The sequence below is a fragment of the Lepidochelys kempii genome, chromosome 26 (assembly GCF_965140265.1).
Source record: "Lepidochelys kempii isolate rLepKem1 chromosome 26, rLepKem1.hap2, whole genome shotgun sequence".
Taxonomy (NCBI): domain Eukaryota; kingdom Metazoa; phylum Chordata; order Testudines; family Cheloniidae; genus Lepidochelys; species Lepidochelys kempii.
Window position 1 is genome coordinate 12,607,536 of NC_133281.1, and position 21,141 is coordinate 12,628,676.

The 21,141-nt window shown below is 45.9% G+C and overlaps 1 protein-coding gene across 2 annotated transcripts in view; it reads left to right on the forward strand.

The window, feature by feature from the left end:
- Positions 1-21,141, forward strand: part of LOC140903633 (tetraspanin-15-like) — a 295,953-nt gene that overhangs the window by 177,814 nt on the left and 96,998 nt on the right. For both annotated transcript variants that reach the window (XM_073325200.1, XM_073325201.1), the window contains one exon: positions 17,902-17,997. In XM_073325200.1, coding sequence (XP_073181301.1) covers positions 17,902-17,997 — 96 coding nt within the window. The remainder of the gene's footprint in view (positions 1-17,901; positions 17,998-21,141) is intronic.

Below are 21,141 nucleotides of genomic sequence, written 5' to 3' on the forward strand. Positions count from 1 at the left end.
GTATCAAGTTTCAAATGCCTGCGTAGGGCCTAAGGATATTAAATCAACTGAAAGTAGAACTCAGTGGGAGTTGGGTGATTAATGTATTTCAGTTCCTTTGGAAAATCCCAATTGGTATTCCAGGCTCCCTATTCCCTTGGGGAAACAATGTCCTGAACTTTAATGGTGAGATTTTCAAAGACACTTAGCTGGTTTGGATGCCCATTTCTCATTAATTTTAATGGGAACTGAGCATCCATATCCTTAGTCAGCTTTGTAAATCTCCAGCTAAAAACCCACAGGAACTTTCTGTAAGGATAGTGGGTTTTGTGCAATGTTGCTTTGCCAGCTTGTGCATGACACCCTGTGGTACTGTCCTGCTATAGTGTTGGTTTTGTTTTATTACTACAGTAGAGACAGTGAAGTACTGTGGGATGGGAAATGGTCCTAGAAATGTAAAATATGCAAAAAAGTTTTAACTTGTTGCTTTAGGGGCTATACTGTGTTTTCTTTTGTAGTTAGTTGGTTTCAATATGGGATTTATATTAATAAAATTCACATTGGATCCTAATTACACAGCTTAATGGGAGTGTTAAATAAGCATTGGGAAAACAGTTTCCAGTCTTCCTCTTGTACCGACCACTGAGCTCTCCGACTTTTGCCACTGTTTTGTATGGAAATTTAGTTACATCTGTCAAAACAATAAAGGGGCCAGCAAGAGCAGAAAGTGGGCATGAGTATTGAGTGAGCATGTCACTCCAGGAGACTGCTTTCAAAATAGCAGGAGGATTGGTTCAGGGGCTTGAAATTGCTAAAAGTCATAGGGAATCTTCTCCAAACTTTAGTTACATTCACTCCTGACGTTCTCTTTTGTAATGTCAAAGAAAATAAAGGCCATTGATAATTTTTTCTTTACTGACTAATTTTATAGGGCCAGAAGAATTGTGAGACAGGGACAGACAATTGCTGCATCAAATGCAGTGTCTCCTCTCACCCAGTGGTCACTACCAAGTGTTGCAGTGAATCTGTGAAACTCACATGATGCACCCGGTTAAATATGCAGCTCTGTGTTATAATGGGGAAGAGAGATCTTCCTGATCTTAGTTAAGGATCAAAGTTTGCCCTGAAGCATTAGGATTAATGGTCCTTGTCACTTTTACCCTAGTTTAGTTATATACTGGAGGGTGACATTCACTCCTATGTACAAGGCCCCCCTCAAAGCCCTATGCATCACTTAAGCCCTTTTGCAGTCTTTCCAGCAAAGGATTGATATCCCCCCCCAATCCTCTTTGAAACGTGCTGAGCTTATTGCCTCAATTATGTTAAATGATGCTTGAAAGTTTTGCCTGTATGATGCCTGTACATCACTGTAATGGAGAGATTAAAAATGCTTACAATAGTTGTTCTTTTCTGCCACTTCTGAATTAAGCTGAAGAAACCCTGCTACTTCCAGTATTAACTTAACATCACAGTCAGTTAAATGCCTTAAATACAGAACCATAATCTCTGCTGGCTCACACAATACTCAGTATGGCTGAACCATTTCTAAAATGCATACTTAAGGGATTTATAAAAAATCTGTTCTTTTTGTATAAATGATTTCATGGCTCCTTTAGCACTATAATAGGTGGCGGGGTGGGGGGTGGGGTTAAAGAATGTATTATCTCCTCAGTGACCTCAAACCCTAAACACAAATCAGTATTCAGGAGGTTCGATCCTACTGAGTCCTAGCCAAAGAAAAGGTTTTCATGAGCCCCTGTAGTGAAACAGAAGTTCACATGGCTCGTTGTTGCATTACAGGAGTTACAGATGCCATTTGTTATGGGTTAGGCTTCCAGTTCCTCCTCCTGGGTTGGTACCGTGGATGGATTATCTCTTGCGTTAGGCCATCGTATTCCAAACAGGCTGAGTCACCTGAAGTGAGAGATGTGGGGCCTGATTCTTCATTGCCTTGCAACGTAAGTTGTCATGTGTCCCTGGGGACAGTGAGTGTAAAATCCTTCCAGTTGCATGACGGAGCAGAGGGCTCTCTTTTTGGTGCACAACCGTAACCGACAGCGCGAAGGATGAGGAATCAGGCCCTTCTTCTTAACTCTGATTTCTTCTTCACGTGGTGTCCCTACAGGTGCTCCACTCTAGGTGTGTTAGTAGCCCCTGTGTCTTCAGTTGGAGGTTGCTCATAGCAGTGTCTCTTCGGCCCACGCGTTAGTCGGCCCTGTGCCCCATGCCGTTGTTGTATAGAACCACCCTCAGTTCCTTCGCCACCACCTCAGCCTGGGACTGAGCTCTGGTAATTGTCCACTGAGATTTCCCCAACTTTTCCTCTTTTATTAATAACACATGCCAACCCGCCAGAGGAAGAGGATGATCAGCGGGAGGGAGAAAAGCTGCAAACATTTTTAAATGGAATTGCAACCCGTCGGTTAAATTTGTGGCTTGAGTAAAACCATTATCATCTAAATCATCCCTTAATTTAATTTAATGGGCGATATAAATACTTAATTAAAAATCAAGCAATTGGTGAGAGAGAACAGAGATTTAACAAGCGATGAATCTTCTTGACCTATAATTGTCACACTGCACAAAGCAAATGTGAATCTGCATTTGGAATAAACTACTAGGCATTTAATTATGCCAATTGATATGTAAATGTGCTCATGGAGTTGCAGATTTAAATTAAATACCTGCTTTTGCTGCCTTGTGCCAGTTGAATGCATCTGATGAAGTGAGCTGTAGCTCACGAAAGCTTATGCTCAAATTCCTTAGTCTCTAAGGTGCCACAAGTCCTCCTTTTCTTTATGCAGCTAAAATTATTTAGCCCTCGGCCATTTAACCACTGTCTTAAAGTCTAGATTTAATTCAGAATGTTGTGAATGGATAGTACCACTGGTCTAGAGTACAAGATTCTTTCAAGGGGGGAACAGTATGTCTCCGTGGGGCTTACAATATTAAATATTCTGGATCATGTAGCTTCTAGATACAGCTAAGCATAGAAATGGTCACAGACAGCCTCCTTATGAGACTGTCTTGCTTTAAATTGCTTCATCACACTAAACAAACAGTTACCTAATTTATAGGTGCAGTGGGTTCTTAAAGCGCTCTTAAAAGTTTCTGGATAGCTGGGGAGAAGAGGATTACTACCATGGCCTCATTCTAACACCAAATGACCATAAGAGCTCAGGCCTTCGGAAGCAGGAGCGACTCCTTCCCTGTGCGACCTTGAGCAAGTCTCTCTGTTCCTCAGTATCTTTATTGGGAAAAATAGGGATAAATCCTTCCCTACCTCAGAGGGGGTAAATTCTTAAACATTTGTGAGGTACTGTGGTGACAAGGTCGTGTACATACATTACAAAGACTGGTGCCCCAACACCTTGCAGCCTGAGTGTTCACTTTACAGGCATTCTCAGGGTGTACTTTGCCTTCCTGCAGATGAACACAAGTGGCAAAGACTTGCATCTTCATGCTGCCAGCAAAGAGACACAAAAAGAAAAGGAGGACTTGTGGCACCTTAGAGACTAACCAATTTATTTGAGCATGAGCTTTCGTGAGCTACAGCTCACTTCATCAGATGAAGTGAGCTGTAGCTCACGAAAGCTCATGCTCAAATAAATTGGTTAGTCTCTAAGGTGCCACAAGTCCTCCTTTTCTTTTTGCGAATACAGACTAACACGGCTGTTCCTCTGAAACAAAGAGACACAGTGTGTGCACTTGTCTGTTCTAAAATCAGTGTTGATCATCCCATGAAGACATACAGGGAAGTGCTCGACGCTCAGAACATGCACAATGAAAGCCGTTCAATATTAAGCCAAAAAAAAATCTCTCAACTGAAAAACCTAAAAAAATATTTTGGCAACACACCAATTTTTCATAAAAAAAACTATTAACGTTATGTTGGTCAAAAACATTCATTTTTCACTTGAGTTTCTTTTTAAAATGGAAAAGCATTGATTTTTTTTCCATCAAAAAATCAATTAAAATAGTTTTGGCCAAAAGAATAAATTTTTCATTTAATAACCTCAAAAAATCTTTTGGCAAAGATTTTGATTTTTAAGCAAACAATTTATTGAAGAAAATTTCTGGCAAAAAATGAGTTTGCAATTAAAAATCTTGATAAAAGAATTGGCAAAAAATTGCTTTTTCACTGGAAAAAATCAACTGTACAAAGTGCAAGCTGGTCTCCATATTGGAAGAGAAGATTGAAGGTCTGGAGCAACAGATAACGACCCTGCGTTGCATACGAGAAACAGAGGATTTTCTGGACAAAAGTCAGGATATGCTTCTACGGGCACAAAGCTCTAAAGATTTAGAGCAGGTTGCACAGCGGAGCCAAGAGGCCAGTGAAGAAGCTTGGCAACATGTGACCTCCAGAAGAAGAAGAAGGGAATGTCCAGGTTCCAGCAACGCGGACACAGGTAACTAACCGCTTTCATGTTCTCTCCACAGGTACCATTGCGGAGAGTGGACCAGATGATATGTCTGGGGGGAGAAAGCAGAAGGAGACTCCGCTGGTTGGAAGGCATGAGATGCACTGTCCTGAGATGGGGGGTTCCACGACCACCACTCCCAAGAGAAGGAGGCGGGTGGTGGTGGTCGGGGACTCTCTCCTCCGGGGTACTGAGTCATCTATCTGCCGCCCTGACTGGGAAAACCGAGAAGTCTGCTGCTTGCCGGGGGCTAAGATTCGCGATGTGACGGAGAGACTGCCGAGACTCATCAGGCCCTCGGATCGCTACCCCTTCCTGCTTCTCCACATGGGCACAAATGATACTGCCAAGAATGACCTTGAGCGGATCACTGCAGACTACGTGGCTATGGGAAGAAGGATAAAGGAGTTTGAGGCGCAAGTGGTGTTCACGTCCATCCTCTCGGTGGAAGGAAAAGGCCTGGGTAGGGACCGTTGAATCGTGGAAGTCAACGAATGGCTACGCAGGTGGTGTCGGAGAGAAGGCTTTGGATTCTTTGACCATGGGATGGTGTTCCATGAAGGAGGAGTGCTGGGCAGAGACAGGCTCCACCTTACGAAGAGAGGGAAGAGCATCTTCGCGAGCAGGCTGGCTAACCTAGTGAGGAGGGCTTTAAACTAGGTTCACCGGGGGAAGGAGACCAAAGCCCTGAGGTAAGTGGGAAAGCGGGATACCGGGAGGAAGCACAGGCAGGAATGTCTGTGAGGGGAGGGCTCCTGCCTCATACTGAGAATGAGGGGCGATCAGCAGGTTATCTCAAGTGCTTATATACAAATGCACAAAGCCTTGAAAACAAGCAGGGAGAACTGGAGGTCCTGGTGATGTCAAGGAATTATGACGTGATTGGAATAACAGAGACTTCGTGGGATAACTCACATGACTGGAGTACTGTCATGGATGGTTAGAAACTGTTCAGGAAGGACAGGCAGGGCAGAAAAGGTGGGGGAGTAGCACTGTATGTAAGGGAGCAGTATGACTGCTCAGGGCTCCGGTACAAAACTGCAGAAAAACCTGAGAGTCTCTGGATTAAGTTTAGAAGTGTGAGCAACAAGGGCGATGTAGTGGTGGGAGTCTGCTATAGACCACCGGACCAGGGGGATGAGGTGGATGAGGCTTTCTTCCGGCAGCTCGCAGAAGCTACTAGATCGCACGTCCTGGTTCTCATGGGTGACTTTAATTTTCCTGATATCTGCTGGGAGAGCAATACAGCGGTGCATAGACAATCCAGGAAGTTTTTGGAAAGCGTAGGGGATAATTTCCTGGTGCAAGTGCTAGAGGAGCCAACTAGGGGGGGAGCTTTTCTTGACCTGCTGCTCACAAACCGGGACGAATTAGTGGGGGAAGCAAAAGTGGATGGGAATCTGGGAGACAGTGACCATGAGTTGGTTGAGTTCAGGATCCTGACACAGGGAAGAAAGGTAAGCTGCAGGATACGGACCCTTGACTTCAGGAAAGCAGACTTCGACTCCCTCAGGGAACGGATGGGTAGGATTCCCTGGGGGACTAACATGAAGGGGAAAGGAGTCCAGGAGAGCTGGCTGTATTTCAAGGAATCCCTGTTGAGGTTACAGGGACAAACTATCCCGATGTGTTGAAAGAATAGTAAATATGGCAGGCGACCAGCTTGGCTTAATGGTGAAATCCTAGCGGATCTTAAACATAAAAAAGAAGCTTACAAGAAGTGGAAGGTAGGACATATGACCAGGGAAGAGTATAAAAATATTGCTCGGGCATGCAGGAATGAAATCAGGAGGGCCAAATCGCACCTGGAGCTGCAGCTAGCAAGAGATGTCAAGAGTAACAAGAAGGGTTTCTTCAGGTATGTTGGCAACAAGAAGAAAGCCAAGGAAAGTGTGGGCCCCTTACTGAATGAGGGAGGCAACCTAGTGACAGAGGATGTGGAAAAAGCTAATGTACTCAATGCTTTTTTTGCCTCTGTCTTCACGAACAAGGTCAGCTCCCAGACTGCTGCGCATGGGGAATAGACGGCCATGGGGAATAGATAGCCAGCCCTCTGTGGAGAAAGAGGTGGTTAGGGGCTATTTAGAAAAGCTGGATGTGCACAAGTCCATGGGGCCGGACGAGTTGCATCCGAGAGTGCTAAAGGAATTGGCGGCTGTGATTGCAGAGCCATTGGCCATGATCTTTGAAAACTCGTGGCGAACGGGGGAAGTCCCAGATGACTGGAAAAAGGCTAATGTAGTGCCCATCTTTAAAAAAGGGAAGAAGGAGGATCCTGGGAACTACAGGCCAGTCAGCCTCACCTAAGTCCCTGGAAAAATCATGGAGCAGGTCCTCAAAGAATCAATCCTGAAGCACTTACATGAGAGGAAAGCGATCAAGAACAGTCAGCATGGATTCACCAAGGGAAGGTCATGCCTGACTAATCTAATCGTCTTCTATGATGAGATTACTGGTTCTGTGGATGAAGGGAAAGCAGTGGATGTATTGTTTCTTGACTTTAGCAAAGCTTTTGACACGGTCTCCCACAGTATTCTTGTCAGCAAGTTAAAGAAGTATGGGCTGGATGAATGCACTATAAGGTGGGTAGAAAGTTGGCTAGATTGTCGGGCTCAAAGGGTAGTGATCAATGGCTCCATGTCTAGTTGGCAGCCGGTGTCAAGTAGAGTGCCCCAGCGGTCGGTCCTGGGGCCGGTTTTGTTCAATATCTTCATAAATGATCTGGAGGATGGTGTGGATTGCACTCTCGGCAAATTTGTGGATGATACTAAACTGGGAGGAGTAGTAGATACGCTGGAGGGCAGGGATAGGATACAGAGGGACCTAGACAAATTGGAGGATTGGGCCAAAAGAAATCTGATGAGGTTCAGTAAGGATAAGTGCAGGGTCCTGCACTTAGGACGGAAGAACCCAATGCACCGCTACAGACTAGGGACCGAATAGCTAGGCAGCAGTTCTGCGGAAAAGGACCTAGGGGTGACAGTGGACGAGAAGCTGGATATGAGTCAGCAGTGTGCCCTTGTTGCCAAGAAGGCCAATGGCATTTTGGGATGTATAAGTAGGGGCATAGCGAGCAGATCAAGGGACGTGATCGTCCCCCTCTATTGGACATTGGTGAGGCCTCATCTGGAGTACTGTGTCCAGTTTTGGGCCCCACACTACGAGAAGGATGTGGATAAATTGGAGAGAGTCCAGCGAAGGGCAACAAAAATGATTAGGGGTCTGGAACACATGACTTATGAGGAGAGGCTGAGGGAGCTGGGATTGTTTCGTTTGCGGAAGAGAAGAATGAGGGGGGATTTGATAGCTGCTTTTAAGTACCTGAGAGGTGGTTCCAGAGAGGATGGTTCTAGACTATTCTCAGTGGTAGAAGAGGACAGGGCAAGGAGTAATGGTCTCAAGTTGCAGTGGGGGAAGTTTAGGTTGGATATTAGGAAAAACTTTTTCACTAGGAGGGTGGTGAAACACTGGAATGCATTACATAGGGAGGTGGTAGAATCTCCTTCCTTAGAGGTTTTTAAGGTCAGGCTTGACAAAGCCCTGGCTGGGATGATTTAACTGGGAATTGGTCCTGCTTCGAGCAGGGGGTTGGACTAGATGACTTCCTGAGGTCCCTTCCAGCCCTGATATTCTATGATTCTATGATTCCATGAAATGAAATTTTAAGCTAAAAATATTTTTTTAATTGAAAAACCTCAAAAATTATTGAACTGTGGCAGAGCTGCCAGCTATGGCAAACCTGCGGCTTTATTTTGTTTGTCTTCAAGCTAATGATCGTCATAAAAAATGCCCAGCAGTCTATCTTTAGATGTGGAAAAATCAGAATTAACACTTTAATAAATTTCTGCATGAGCGATTTCTTAAAAGCACTTTCAGAATATCCTGCTAATTTTTCCATCTCAGCAGGCTGCATCTTCTCCTGTGGGGAGCCTATTTGTGTCTCCTCTAACCTCTTCTTTTTCAAATTCCTCTAGTGGTGTTCTTCCCTATTCCCAGCTTGCCCAATGTTTGATTTTCATGTCAGAATTAATTATGCAAAACAACCCCCCCCCAAACCTCCCGCCCCTTCATTAATATTTCTGAGTGTTTGTGGCTGGCGCTATCTTGTCGGAAGTCAAACCACAAACATACTCTGGGAATAGGGCCTGCTGTTTAGAATTAGAGGCTTTGCTCTGACCAAGCTAATAAGCTTTCCAAGCATCTGTGAACTGCTTTGAAGTATCCAACATGTCAAAGTATTCTTGATTTGTGCTCTAGGAATTGCAGGATGTGTCCTTGACTGGCTACCTCTGTCTCTCCCTTAATGTAGCTACATGCATAATTACCAAAAAGTAACTGGATAAAGGTTGGTAAGCAGTGTTAATGCTTGCAGGGGGCTTCTTTCCCATTTGTAGTTCCCTCACTCCATTGAAATGTTCTTTATTTAGCTTGGGCCAACTCCACGCATACAGTTGTGCCAGGTTCAAGACTCACACTTCAGTCTGGCATCTGCAGTTTGACAATGAAAGGAGGGAGAGCCTCTAAGGCAGTGGTTCTCAACCTATTTACCATTGTGGGCTGCATCCAAAACTACCTGTATGGTCCTGAGCATGTCACATGGGCCGCAGCTGTGTGCTGATTGGGCTGCAAGTGGACTGTGGGTTGAGAACCACTGCTCTAAGGACACAGCGACTCTAAGGATGTGGGGGAGGACAGTGTGACATGATACTTGAGGGTATACCACAACATAACTGGCTTTTTAAGTGTGTGAGGAGGATCTTAAAGACACACACACAACCCTCCTGCTGCTGCAGAAGTTGAGCAAGCTGTTTGTTCTCTTCAGCCTTAACAATCCACATTTTTCAAGGCCATTTCTGCTCTTCTCCCTGTCTTGTAAAGCTCCCTGGATGGAGCGTGGGATTTTACACAGGGAACCAGAATTCTGCCTCCTCTTTACTAGTGAATAGATAAGCAGGCTTGATTCCATGCTTGTCATCCTCAGCTGGGAACAATTTTCCCCTCCCACCACACTCCATGTAATCAGGATACTCCACTAAGCAATTTGACCACCTGGGGTTGAAAATTGAATATCCAAACCAGAAAGTCGTTCTCTCCCGATGTTCCTTATTGCAAAAGAATAAAATCAGCAGTGTCATTGCTTTAAATTTCATCTGAGTTTCAGTTGGGTGCAAAGGACCTTTCCTTAAACGTGTTTTGGCATCAGGAAGAGGCTGCTATTCAGTGTGATAAAATGTGGAGGCCCTATGTAGGAGTTGGCAGCGAAAGGGTTAATACAGTCACTTATTAGGGTATGTCTACACTACGAAATTAGGTCGAATTTATAGAAGTCAGTTTTTTTTAAATCGGTTTTATATATTCGAGTGTGTGTGTCCCCACAGAAAATGCTCTAAGTGCATTAAGTGCATTAACTCGGCGGAGCGCTTCCACAGTACCGAGGCAAGCGTCGACTTCTGGAGCGTTGCACTGTGGGTAGCTATCCCACAGTTCCCGCAGTCTCCGCTGCCCATTGGAATTCTGGGTTGATATCCCAATGCCTGATGGGGCTAAAACATTGTCGCGGGTGGTTCTGGGTACATATCGTCAGGACCCCGTTCCCACCCTCCCTCCCCCCGTGAAAGCAAGGGCAGACAATCATTTCGCGCCTTTTTTGTCTGCTGCCAGCCAAAGATGTAAAGGATCGATGGAGTGGGTCAGAACAAGAAATAGACCAGATTTGTTTTGGACTCATTTTCCTCCTCCCCTGTCTAGATCACACTGCAGTCAGTCACAGAGAAGGCGCAGCAAGGTTAATCTAGCCATGTATCAATCAGAGGCCAGGCTAACCTCCTTGTTCCAATAACAACGATAACTTTGGTGCACCATTTCTTATTGGAACCCTCCGTGCAGTCCTGCCTGAAATACTCCTTGATGTACAGGCACACCCTTTGTTGATTTTAGCTCCCTGAAGCCAACCCTGTAAGCCGTGTCGTCAGTCGCCCCTCCTCCGTCAGAGCAACAGCAGACAATCGTTCCGCGCCTTCTTTCTGTGTGGACGCCATACCAAGGCAAGCATGGAGGCCGCTGAGCTCATTTTGGCAATTAGGAGCACATCAACCACCACACGCATTATCCAGCAGTATATGCAGCACCAGAACATGGCAACGCGATACCGGGCAAGGAGGCGACGTCAGCGCGGTCCCGTGAGTGATCAGGACATGGACACAGATTTCTCTGAAAGCATGGGCCCTGCCAATGCATGCATCATGGTGCTAATGGGGCAGGTTCATGCTGTGGAACGCCGATTCTGGGCTCGGGAAACAAGCACAGACTGGTGGGACCGCATAGTGTTGCAGGTCTGGGACGATTCCCAGTGGCTGCGAAACTTTCGCATGCGTAAGGGCACTTTCATGGAACTTTGTGACTTGCTTTCCCCTGCCCTGAAGCGCATGAATACCAGGATGAGAGCAGCCCTCACAGTTGAGAAGCGAGTGGCGATAGCCCTGTGGAAGCTTGCAACGCCAGACAGCTACCGGTCAGTTGGGAATCAATTTGGAGTGGGCAAATCTACTGTGGGGGCTGCTGTGATGCAAGTAGCTCACGCAATCAAAGATCTGCTGATATCAAGGGTAGTGACCCTGGGAAATGTGCAGGTCATAGTGGATGGCTTTGCTGCAATGGGATTCCCTAACTGTGGTGGGGCTATAGACGGAACCCATATCCCTATCTTGGCACCAGAGCACCAAGCCGGCGAGTACATAAACCGCAAGGGGTACTTTTCGATAGTGCTGCAAGCTCTGGTGGATCACAAGGGACGTTTCACCAACATCAACGTGGGATGGCCGGGAAAGGTGCATGACGCTCGCATCTTCAGGAACTCTGGTCTGTTTCAAAAGCTGCAGGAAGGGACTTTCTTCCGAGGCCAGAAAATAACTGTTGGGGATGTTGAAATGCCTATATGTATCCTTGGGGACCCAGCCTACCCCTTAATGCCATAGCTCATGAAGCCGTACACAGGCAGCCTGGACAGTAGTCAGGAGCTGTTCAACTACAGGCTGAGCAAGTGCAGAATGGTGGTAGAATGTGCATTTGGACGTTTAAAGGCGCGCTGGCGCAGTTTACTGACTCGCTTAGACCTCAGCGAAACCAATATTCCCACTGTTACTACTGCTTGCTGTGTGCTCCACAATATCTGTGAGAGTAAGGGGGAGACGTTTATGGCGGGGTGGGAGATTGAGGCAAATCGCCTGGCTGCTGGTTACGCGCAGCCAGACACCAGGGCGGTTAGAAGAGCTCAGGAGGGCGCGGTACGCATCAGAGAAGCTTTGAAAACCAGTTTCATGACTGGCCAGGCTACAGTGTGAAAGTTCTGTTTGTTTCTCCTTGATGAAACCCCCCGCCCCTTGGTTCACTCTACTTCCCTGTAAGCTAACCACCCTCCCCTCCTCCCTTTAATCACCGCTTGCAGAGGCAATAAAGTCATTGCTGCTTCACAGTCATGCATTCGTTATTCATTCATCACACAAATAGGGGGATGACTACCAAGGTATCCCAGGAGGGGTGGTGGAGGAGGGAAGGAAAATGCCACACAGCACTTTAAGCACAGCACTTTAAAAGTTTACAACTTTAAAATTTATTGAATGACAGCCTTCTTTTTTTTTGGGCAATCCTCTGTTGTGGAGTTGCTGGTTGGCCGGAGGCCCCCCCACCGCGTTCTTGGGCGTCTGGGTGTGGAGGCTATGGAACTTGGGGAGGAGGGCGGTTGGTTACAGAGGGGCAGCAGTGGCAGTCTGTGCTCCAGCTGCCTTTGCTGCAGCTCAACCATACACTGGAGCATTCTGGTTTGGTCCTGCAGCAGCCTCAGCATTGAATCCTGCCTCCTCTCATCACGCTGCCGCCACATTTGAGCTTCAGGCCTGTCTTCAGCCCGCCACTTACTCTCTTCAGCCCTCCACCTCTCCTCCCGGTCATTTTGTGCTTTCCTGCACTCTGACATTATTTGCCTCCACGCATTCGTCTGTGCTCTGTCAGTGTGGGAGGACAGCATTAGCTCGGAGAACATTTCATCTCGAGTGCGTTTTTTTTTCTTTCTAAGCTTCACTAGCCTCTGGGAAGGAGAAGATCCTGTGATCATTGAAACACATCCAGCTGGTGGAGAAAAAAAAAGGGACAGCGGTATTTAAAAAGACACATTTTATAAAACAGTCGCTACACTCTTTCAGGGTAAACCTTGCTGTTAACATTACATACATAGCACATGTGCTTTCGTTACAAGGTCGCATTTTGCCTCCTCCCACCGCGTGACTACCCCCTCAACCTTCCCCCCTCCCCGTGGCTAACAGCGGGGAACATTTCTGTTCAGCCACAGGCAAACAGCACAGCAGGAATGTGTCCCTGAAGAAAAGCACCCTATTTCAACCAGGTGACCATGAATTATATCTCACTCTCCTGAGGATAACACAGAGAGAGAGAGAACGGATTTTGGTTGAATGCCAGCAAACATACACTGCAATGCTTTGTTCTACAGTGATTCCCGAGTATGTGTTACTGGCCTGGAGTGATAAAAGTGTCCTACCATGAAGGACGAAATAAGGCTGCCCTCCCCAGAAACCTTTTGCAAAGGCTTTAGGACTACATCTAGGAGAACCGCAAATGCCAGGGCAAAGTAATCCTTTCACATGCTTGCTTTTAAACCATGTATAGCATTTTAAAAGGTACACTCACCAGAGGTCCCTTCTCCGCCTGCTGGGTCCAGGAGGCAGCCTTGGGTGGGTTCGGGGGGTACTGGCTCCAGGTCTAGGGTGAGAAACAGTTCCTGGCTGTCGGGAAAACCGGTTTCTCCGCTTGCTTGCTGTGAGCTATCTACAACCTCCTCCTCATCATCATCTTCTTCGTCCCCAAAACCTGCTTCCGTATTGCCTCCATCTCCATTGAAGGAGTCAAACAACACGGCTGGGGTAGTGGTGGCTGAACCCCCTAAAATGGCATGCAGCTCATCATAGAAGCGGCATGTTTGGGGCTCTGACCCAGAGCGGCTGTTCGCCTCTCTGGTTTTCTGGTAGGCTTGCCTCAGCTCCTTCAGTTTCACGCGGCACTGCTTCGGGTCCCTGTTATGGCCTCTGTCCTTCATGCCCTGGGAGATTTTCACAAAGGTTTTGGCATTTCGAAAACTGGAACGGAGTTCTGATAGCACGGATTCCTCTCCCCAAACAGCGATCAGATCCCGTACCTCCCGTTCGGTCCATGCTGGAGCTCTTTTGCGATTCTGGGACTCCATCATGGTCACCTGTGCTGATGAGCTCTGCATGGTCACCTGCAGCTTGCCACGCTGGCCAAACAGGAAATGAGATTCAAAAGTTCGCGGTTCTTTTCCTGTCTACCTGGCCAGTGCATCTGAGTTGAGAGTGCTGTCCAGAGCGGTCAGAATGGAGCACTCTGGGATAGCTCCCGGAGGCCAATACCATCGAATTGTGTCCACAGTACCCCAAATTCGAGCTGGGAACGTCGATTTAAGCGCTATTCCACTTGTCAGGGGTGGAGTAAGGAAATCGATTTTAAGAGCCCTTTAAGTCTAAATAAAGGGCTTCACTGTGTGGACGGGTGCAGGTTTAAATCGATTTAACGCTGCTAAATTCGACCTAAAGTCCTAGTGTAGACCAGGGCTAAGAAGAGACCACAGCTGCGTGCCCTTAATACAGTGATTGTGAGGGTGGCAGAGACAGGCCAGCTGTGTTGAGTTAAGTAATTTCTCTCAAGCATGCCAAAGGCTGAGCTCTGAAGAGATCGGACTAGCTCATGGCTAGACACCACTGAGGGAAGGAACTGGTGAGGAAAGCCTTTTTGCATGTCTGTTTGTGGTCTCAGATTTATTTTAGCTGCACATAGGATTGCCACCTTGGTAATATTTAAAAACCAGACACTCCAGCAGGAGTGCCAGAACCTCCCCTGCCCCACTCCTTCTCGAGGCCCCACCTCTTTCCCTTAGCCCCCCCCCATCCACTCCTTCCACCTCCCCCCCCTCCTCCCCCGCCCCAGCTTTCCATGTGCTGCAGTCAGACACTGGTACTAGATCAGTATCTCTCGCTGCCAGAAATGGGGGCTGGAACCCTTGTCTTAGAATCACAGAATATCAGGGTTGGAAGGTACCTCAGGAGGTCCTCTAGTCCAACCCCCTGCTCAAAGCAGGACCAATCCTAACTAAATCATCCCAGCCAGGGCTTTGTCAAGTCTGACCTTAAAAACTTCTAAGGAAGGAGATTCTACCACCTCCCTAGGTAACGCATTCCAGTGTTTCACCACCCTCCTAGTGAAAAAGTTTTTCCTAATATCCAACCTAAACCTCCCCCACTGCAACTTGAGACCATTACTCCTCATTCTGTCACCGGCTACCATTGAGAACAGCCTATATCCATCCTCTTTGGAACCCCCTTTCAGGTAGTTGAAAGCAGCTATCAAATCCCCCCCTCATTCTTCTCTTCCGCAGACTAAACAATCCCAGTTCCCTCAGCCTCTCCTCATAAGTCATGTGCTCCAGCCAACTAATCATTTTTGTTGCCCTCCGCTGAATGTTTTCCAATTTTTCCACATCCTTCTTGTAGCGTGGGGCCCAAAACTGGCCACAGTACTCCAGCACTCACCAATGTCAAATAGAGGGGAACGATCACGTCCCTCGATCTGCTGGCATTGCCCCTACTTATACATCCCAAAATACCGTTGGCCTTCTTGGCAACAAGGGCACACTATTGACTCCTATAAAGCTTCTCATACACTGTAACCCCTAGGTCCTTTTCTGCAGAACTTCTGCCTAGCCACTCGGTCCCTAGTCTGTGGCGGTGCATGGGATTCTTCCGCCCTAAGTGCAGGACTCTGCACTTGTCCTTGTTGAACCTCATCAGATTTCTTTTGGCCCAATCCTCCAATTTGTCTAGGTCCCTCTGGACCCTATCTCTACCCTCCAGCGTATCTACCTCTCCTCCCAGTTTAGTGTCGTCTGCAAACTTGCTGAGGGTGCAATCCACACCATCCTCCAGATCATTTATGAAGGTATTGAACAAAACCAGCCCGAGGACCGACCCTTGGGGCACTCCACTTAATGCCGGCTGCCAACTAGACAGGGAGCCATTAATCACTACCCGTTGAGCCCGACAATCTAGCCAGCTTTCTATCCACGTTATAGTCCATTCATCCAGCCCATACTTCTTTGACTTGCTGGCAAGAGTACTGTGGGAGACAGTGTCAAAAGCTTTGCTAAAGTCAAGGAACAACACGTCCACTGCTTTCCCCTCATCCACAGAGCCAGTTATCTCGTCATAGAAGGCAATTAGATTAGTCAGGCATGACTTTCCCTTGGTAAATCCATGCTGACTGTTCCGGATCACTTTCCTCTCCTCTAAGTGCTTCAGAATTGATTCCTTGAGGACCTGCTCCATGATTTTTCCAGGGACTGAGGTGAGGCTGACTGACCTGTAGTTCCCTGGATCCTCCTCCTTCCTTCCTAGCCCTGTCTTCAAAGGGCTGAAATACCTATGTATTAATCCCATTTTGTGGAGGGATTTTTCTACAGACACAATCTAAGATGCTGTGGGCTTCCCTGACAGCTGTCTATGCGCGTCTCACTGATAATGGCAGGCAGGTGGATAAAGATGCTTTTATTTACTGAAGGTCTTGAGGTTGTATTGAAAATAAAGGATTTGTATTTGTTTAGAACCAGCTGGTGCCTTTTGTATCAGCTCTGCATTAGAGATCTGTGTCAACTTGTTGTTTGTGTGTCCTGGTCTGCGTAGCAGAGTCCTGTGTTTCATGACCTTCAGGGGGGAAAATAGTACATGATGATAGGTCTTTGACCATAAGGGTCAGATTCTGCTGTCCCTTACTAGAGTTGCCAGCCCTCCAGGATTGTCCTGGAGTATCCCAGAATTAAAGATTAATTTTTAATTAAAGATGATGTCATGTACAGAAACCTCCAGGAATACGTCCAACCAAAATTAGCAACCCAATCCATTACACAGGAGCAGCGTCCATTGAAAGCAATAGGTATTGTACTGCACGAGTGGAACAAACTTCTGTAAACAAGTTGGCCATCACCAGTCTGTCCCCTCGTGGCCGAGGACTGCCCAGCTCTTTATTTCCCCTCTACCAGTCCCTGTTACGCAGCCCCTGTGCACCTTTGCTCAGCCAGTCACTACACCCTTCTTGGTCTGGGTTAATTCAGATAACAACTCTAAAGTAAAACTCAAAATCCCACCAATCTGTCCCCGGGCCCAGCTTTTACCTCAGCCTGGGTAAGCGAAAAGGTTCCTTTAACAGAGTCATTTTATCCATTCTTAGGTGGTGACCTGCTCTGGGGTTTGACTTGTAGCTGCCCTGCTCAGGGCTGGCTCCTTTTGAAGACTTCCCAGAGTCCGCTCCCCTCAGCAACTATCTCAGAATACAGAATTGGTAGACAAGATTTAGGAAAAACTGAGCAGTTAAAGGAATGCACATTTTTGTGGCCTGTCTTCTAGGTTAAGTAGGCAGGGCCTGGCCATATTTTAGTCAGAATACCAAAGTGTGTGACTGCCCTGTCAAGTTTGGATTATTTGGGAAGTCGAGATTAAGGGAGCAAGAATACTCTCTCTGTGATCCAGAAAGACAGTTGGAATGACCTGAACACAAAATGACTGTGTCTGTAGACAGCAAAGCCTTTAGGTTAGGTTGACGTAAGCTGCCTTGCATTGACCTAGCTGTGGAAGTGTCTTCACTTAAATTTCGCTCCTGCTGATGTAAGTGCCTCTCTACGCCGATTTAGTAACACCATCTCCCCGAGCAGGGTAGAGTCATGGTGGTTGTCATTAGGTCAACGCAGTGTCAGCATGGACACTGCTTTGCTTGTGTCAGCTGTTGTTGGCTTTCAGGAACTGTCCCACAATGCCCCACCAGGACAGTACAATCGATGCAAGCACTCCTGGTAAGGGCGTGCATCGCCAACACAAGGAAGCAAGCGTGCGCACACAGGCAAGTTAGTATCTGTGTTGACTCTTAGGCTGACATACTTTTGTAGTGCAGACATGGCCTTAGAATTTAAAGATGCAGTATGCAGCAAATAAAAGCAGAGGTTACATACAAGAGTGCTAACCCTGAAGGCTCATTAAATCAAGAGTCAGGCCCCGGAAATCATGAGACTTTAAAAAATAAATAAATGGATTCTTATTTGCCTTCTGCTGTTTCAGGTTTTAGGGATCACATTTTCGAGCTTTTCTTCGCAATTACAAAGACTGGGAATGTGTGTTTTTTGTTTTGTTTTTTTAAATAAAAATTGAGATTCTCATGTAATCACCTGACTCCAGTAGCTGGAGCTTTAAAAAACCACCAACTATTGTGAGATTCAAAATCACAAGACACAGCAACACTGAGGCCTAAACCTTGGACAGTGATCTGGAAAGATGGTGCTGGCATCTCTGTAGCCTTGTATTTGTCTTCAGTTCTTGGTATTTTTCCAAGCATCTTCTTCACTTTGGTATTGTGCTTCTTTTTGTTTCCCCAGATGAATGCAGTTTTCCATTCCAACATCCAAGAGGGGATTCGGCACTATTATGATGACCTGGATTTCAAGAACATTTTGGATTTTGTACAAGAAAAGGTTAGTTTTGCTGTGGTTTTACTTTTTTTTATTTTACTTTTTTTATTTTTTAAAGTGTTGGCATGTTATTGTAAAGATTGACTTGACACACTAATTCAGTCAATGCTTCCAGAAGAGCCACCTGTGCTTCATTAAATACCAACCAAATAAACAACATGCACAAACCTCTAGGACACCAGAAATCCAATCCTGTTCTTAAAAAAGGTAAAATTTATTAAAAACAAAATGGAAAAAAATACATCTGGAACTTAGGGTTTTTGCTAGATCTTAAAAGAAACAATTACAAAAATTAAGCACCCAAAATAGCTTTCTTGGGGGTTCAGCTTAAAAGCTACAAGCAAACAAAAGCATCAGGGATTAGCACAGAGGAGATCCACAAGCCAAAATAAAGAAATGAACCTGATTGCGTCTAGCTAAACATTCCTAATTTACGTACGTACTTTGGGGGGGTTTCAAATAAGTAATTCTAGGTATGATCTGATGAATATTCATACCTGGTTCAAACCTAACACAGCGTTCCTGCTTATAGCATTGCTGATCCACCTCCTTCTCCTGAGAACAACAAAGAAAAAGTTTCTTTCCCATTTTTAAAAGTTCTAGCCTTCCCATTGGCTCTTTTGGTCAGATGCCCACTCCTTTTCTTTTACCTGTGGGCTTGTTAACCCTTTACAAGTAAAGCAAGCAGAGAAAAGCTACCAAGAGAGATTTTTTTACAGCCAACCGGCTGGCTGGGTGTCCATCAAAGGGAGGTACCCCACCACTTTATTTATCACACCAGTTCATACCATTTGCCAGAATTTGGGAATGGGTGATAGGGGATGGATCACTTGATGATTACCTGTTCTGTTCATTCCCTCTGGGGCATCTGGTATTGGTCATTGTCGGAAGACTGCACTAGATGGACCTTTGATCTGACCCAGTATAGCCATTCTTATGTTATGATACCCATAAGGTTGTTTGTATGAAATGCATTGATGGCATTGTAGTTCCTACTGGATAGGTATTATATCACAAAACCTGCCATCATTATCACCTTTGCTGGGATTCTCAGCACAGAGGTCAAGAAAGGAACAAGGCATGGAGTGTGAATTACCTCCTTGTGTGCATGAGCTCCAGCTGAGACACCAGTTGTGCAATGACTAGTGAATTGATTGATTTGTATCTGCTGGCCGGAGATGTGCGTATTTTATTACAGGTATCTGTGTGGCACTCCTCACTAGAGTAGCTGGGTGTCGTATACATGGACTTGTACAGAAATACCAAGTAATTCCTGTGTGCAGGGAGCTAATAACCTACAGCCTTGATGTATATGTGTATCAGCCTTATGAGATTTCTCTCACCAGTTACCCACAGCAAGGGGTTTTTTGATAAGTGGACAGATTATTAATAGTTCTATTACCATCCTTACGAGAAGGGGAAAGTGGGGGTGATACAGACTTTGTGTCTGAGCTGGTACTTTTTCATAGCTATTTGACAGTGTTGCTGGACCCTGTGTTTCTTTAAAAATAGCAAGAACTAATATCTCCTGGTAGGTCTTTTAAAAATTGCTAAGGACCAGATTGAGATGCACAACAGAGAATGTGGAAGCTTCAAAATCATGCCATTCTGCCTCACTTCCTGACTACAGGCTCTGGTCACATAGGCTCCTGGGAAATGTGGTGTTGCTGTAGGGGATCTAAGGAAGGATAACTGCCAGGCAACGTGAGAGTCACTGGTCCCTATCACAAAAAGGAACACTGTTCTCTTTTTATAGTCTTGTTTGCTCTGGTAAAGGCATAACACAGAGAATGGATATTCACAAAGTCCTGAGCAGCAGATCTTCAATTATGTGCCTCAATAAGTCGGTTAGATAAACTAGTCTCTTTTGCACTATCTGTAAGATATCTCTGCTGAGTAACTGAGTGATGTTATCTGGTTTTTTTTTAACTCTAATTAGTTCACATAGTGCTGGTCCCCTCTGCCCACTAATTACTCATTCACGTAAGCCTTTTGCACGGGAAGTTAATGGTTAAATGTTTCAGTCCATTCTCGCCAGTCAACTGTTCAGTCACGCTTCGTCCCTGTTTAATGTTGACTTCCTTCTGTACATTGTGAATAGTTGTCATGAATCTCAAAGCACAGGCATACGCTCGCAGCACAGTGAGCAGCTAAGCCACATGTGGGTGGCATGGGGAGTAGGACTGCAAGCCAGAATGGTCTGCCACTGGAGCTGAAGGAAGCATCTGTCTGAACCTGTCCTGTCTGTACGAGCGCTCTACTTGCTTTATGGATAAATAGAGGATTTGACTCCTCCAGGGTATCAAATGACACCATTCACCAGGCATCTGGCCATTTCAAAATGGGAAGGATCTTATGACTTAAAGCATCTGAAGTCCATTGCTGGTTCTGCCACAGATTTTGTGGTTGACTTTATACAGTCTCTCTCGTGGCCTGATTTTTCAAAAATGCTGAATACAGATGCTGACTAGAGGCTGACCAACTCTAAAACATCAGGCTGTTACCTTCTCTGTAGTGTAGATTTCCTGTCTGCACAATGAGACTCCTCCCCTAGTCCCCAAACTGACCAGGGTCTTGCAGCTTCTTTAATGTTTTTCATTAGCATTTGTAACACACAATGCAGCCTGTGGAAAGGACGGACTCTAAGTGACCAGCTTCAGCGTAGCAGCCGTGTTAGTCTGTATCCGCAAAAAGAAAAGGAGGACTTGTGCCAATTTAGAGACTAACAAATTTATTTGAGCATGCTCAAATAAATTTTAGTCTCGAAGGTGCCACAAGTCCTCCTTTTCTTTTTAAGTGACAAGTGCTGTTCGTTTTCAGCATCTTTGTTGAATTTAGGAGTGGTCCTATTGCGAAATGTTTTATCTCTTAAAGGTCAAGCCTGGATTCAAATTCACTGGAACAGTCCAGTGCTGCCAAAAACGTGCTGTTCTGAGCATAGTTGAGTCTCGGAAGGTGCACAGAGCCCTGCTGCAGATCACTAGTGACAGTCCAGGATTGAATCTGGTCCACACATCTTCGTTGCATCAAGTGTAGAATGCAGGAAGTGAGTTCCTTTCTGACTTGGTTAGCTTCCTTTTCCTTGTTTTTTTGCTGGTTTTCGGACCAGTGAAGTTGGAGAGAGAAGTAATCCAAGGTGCTAATGTT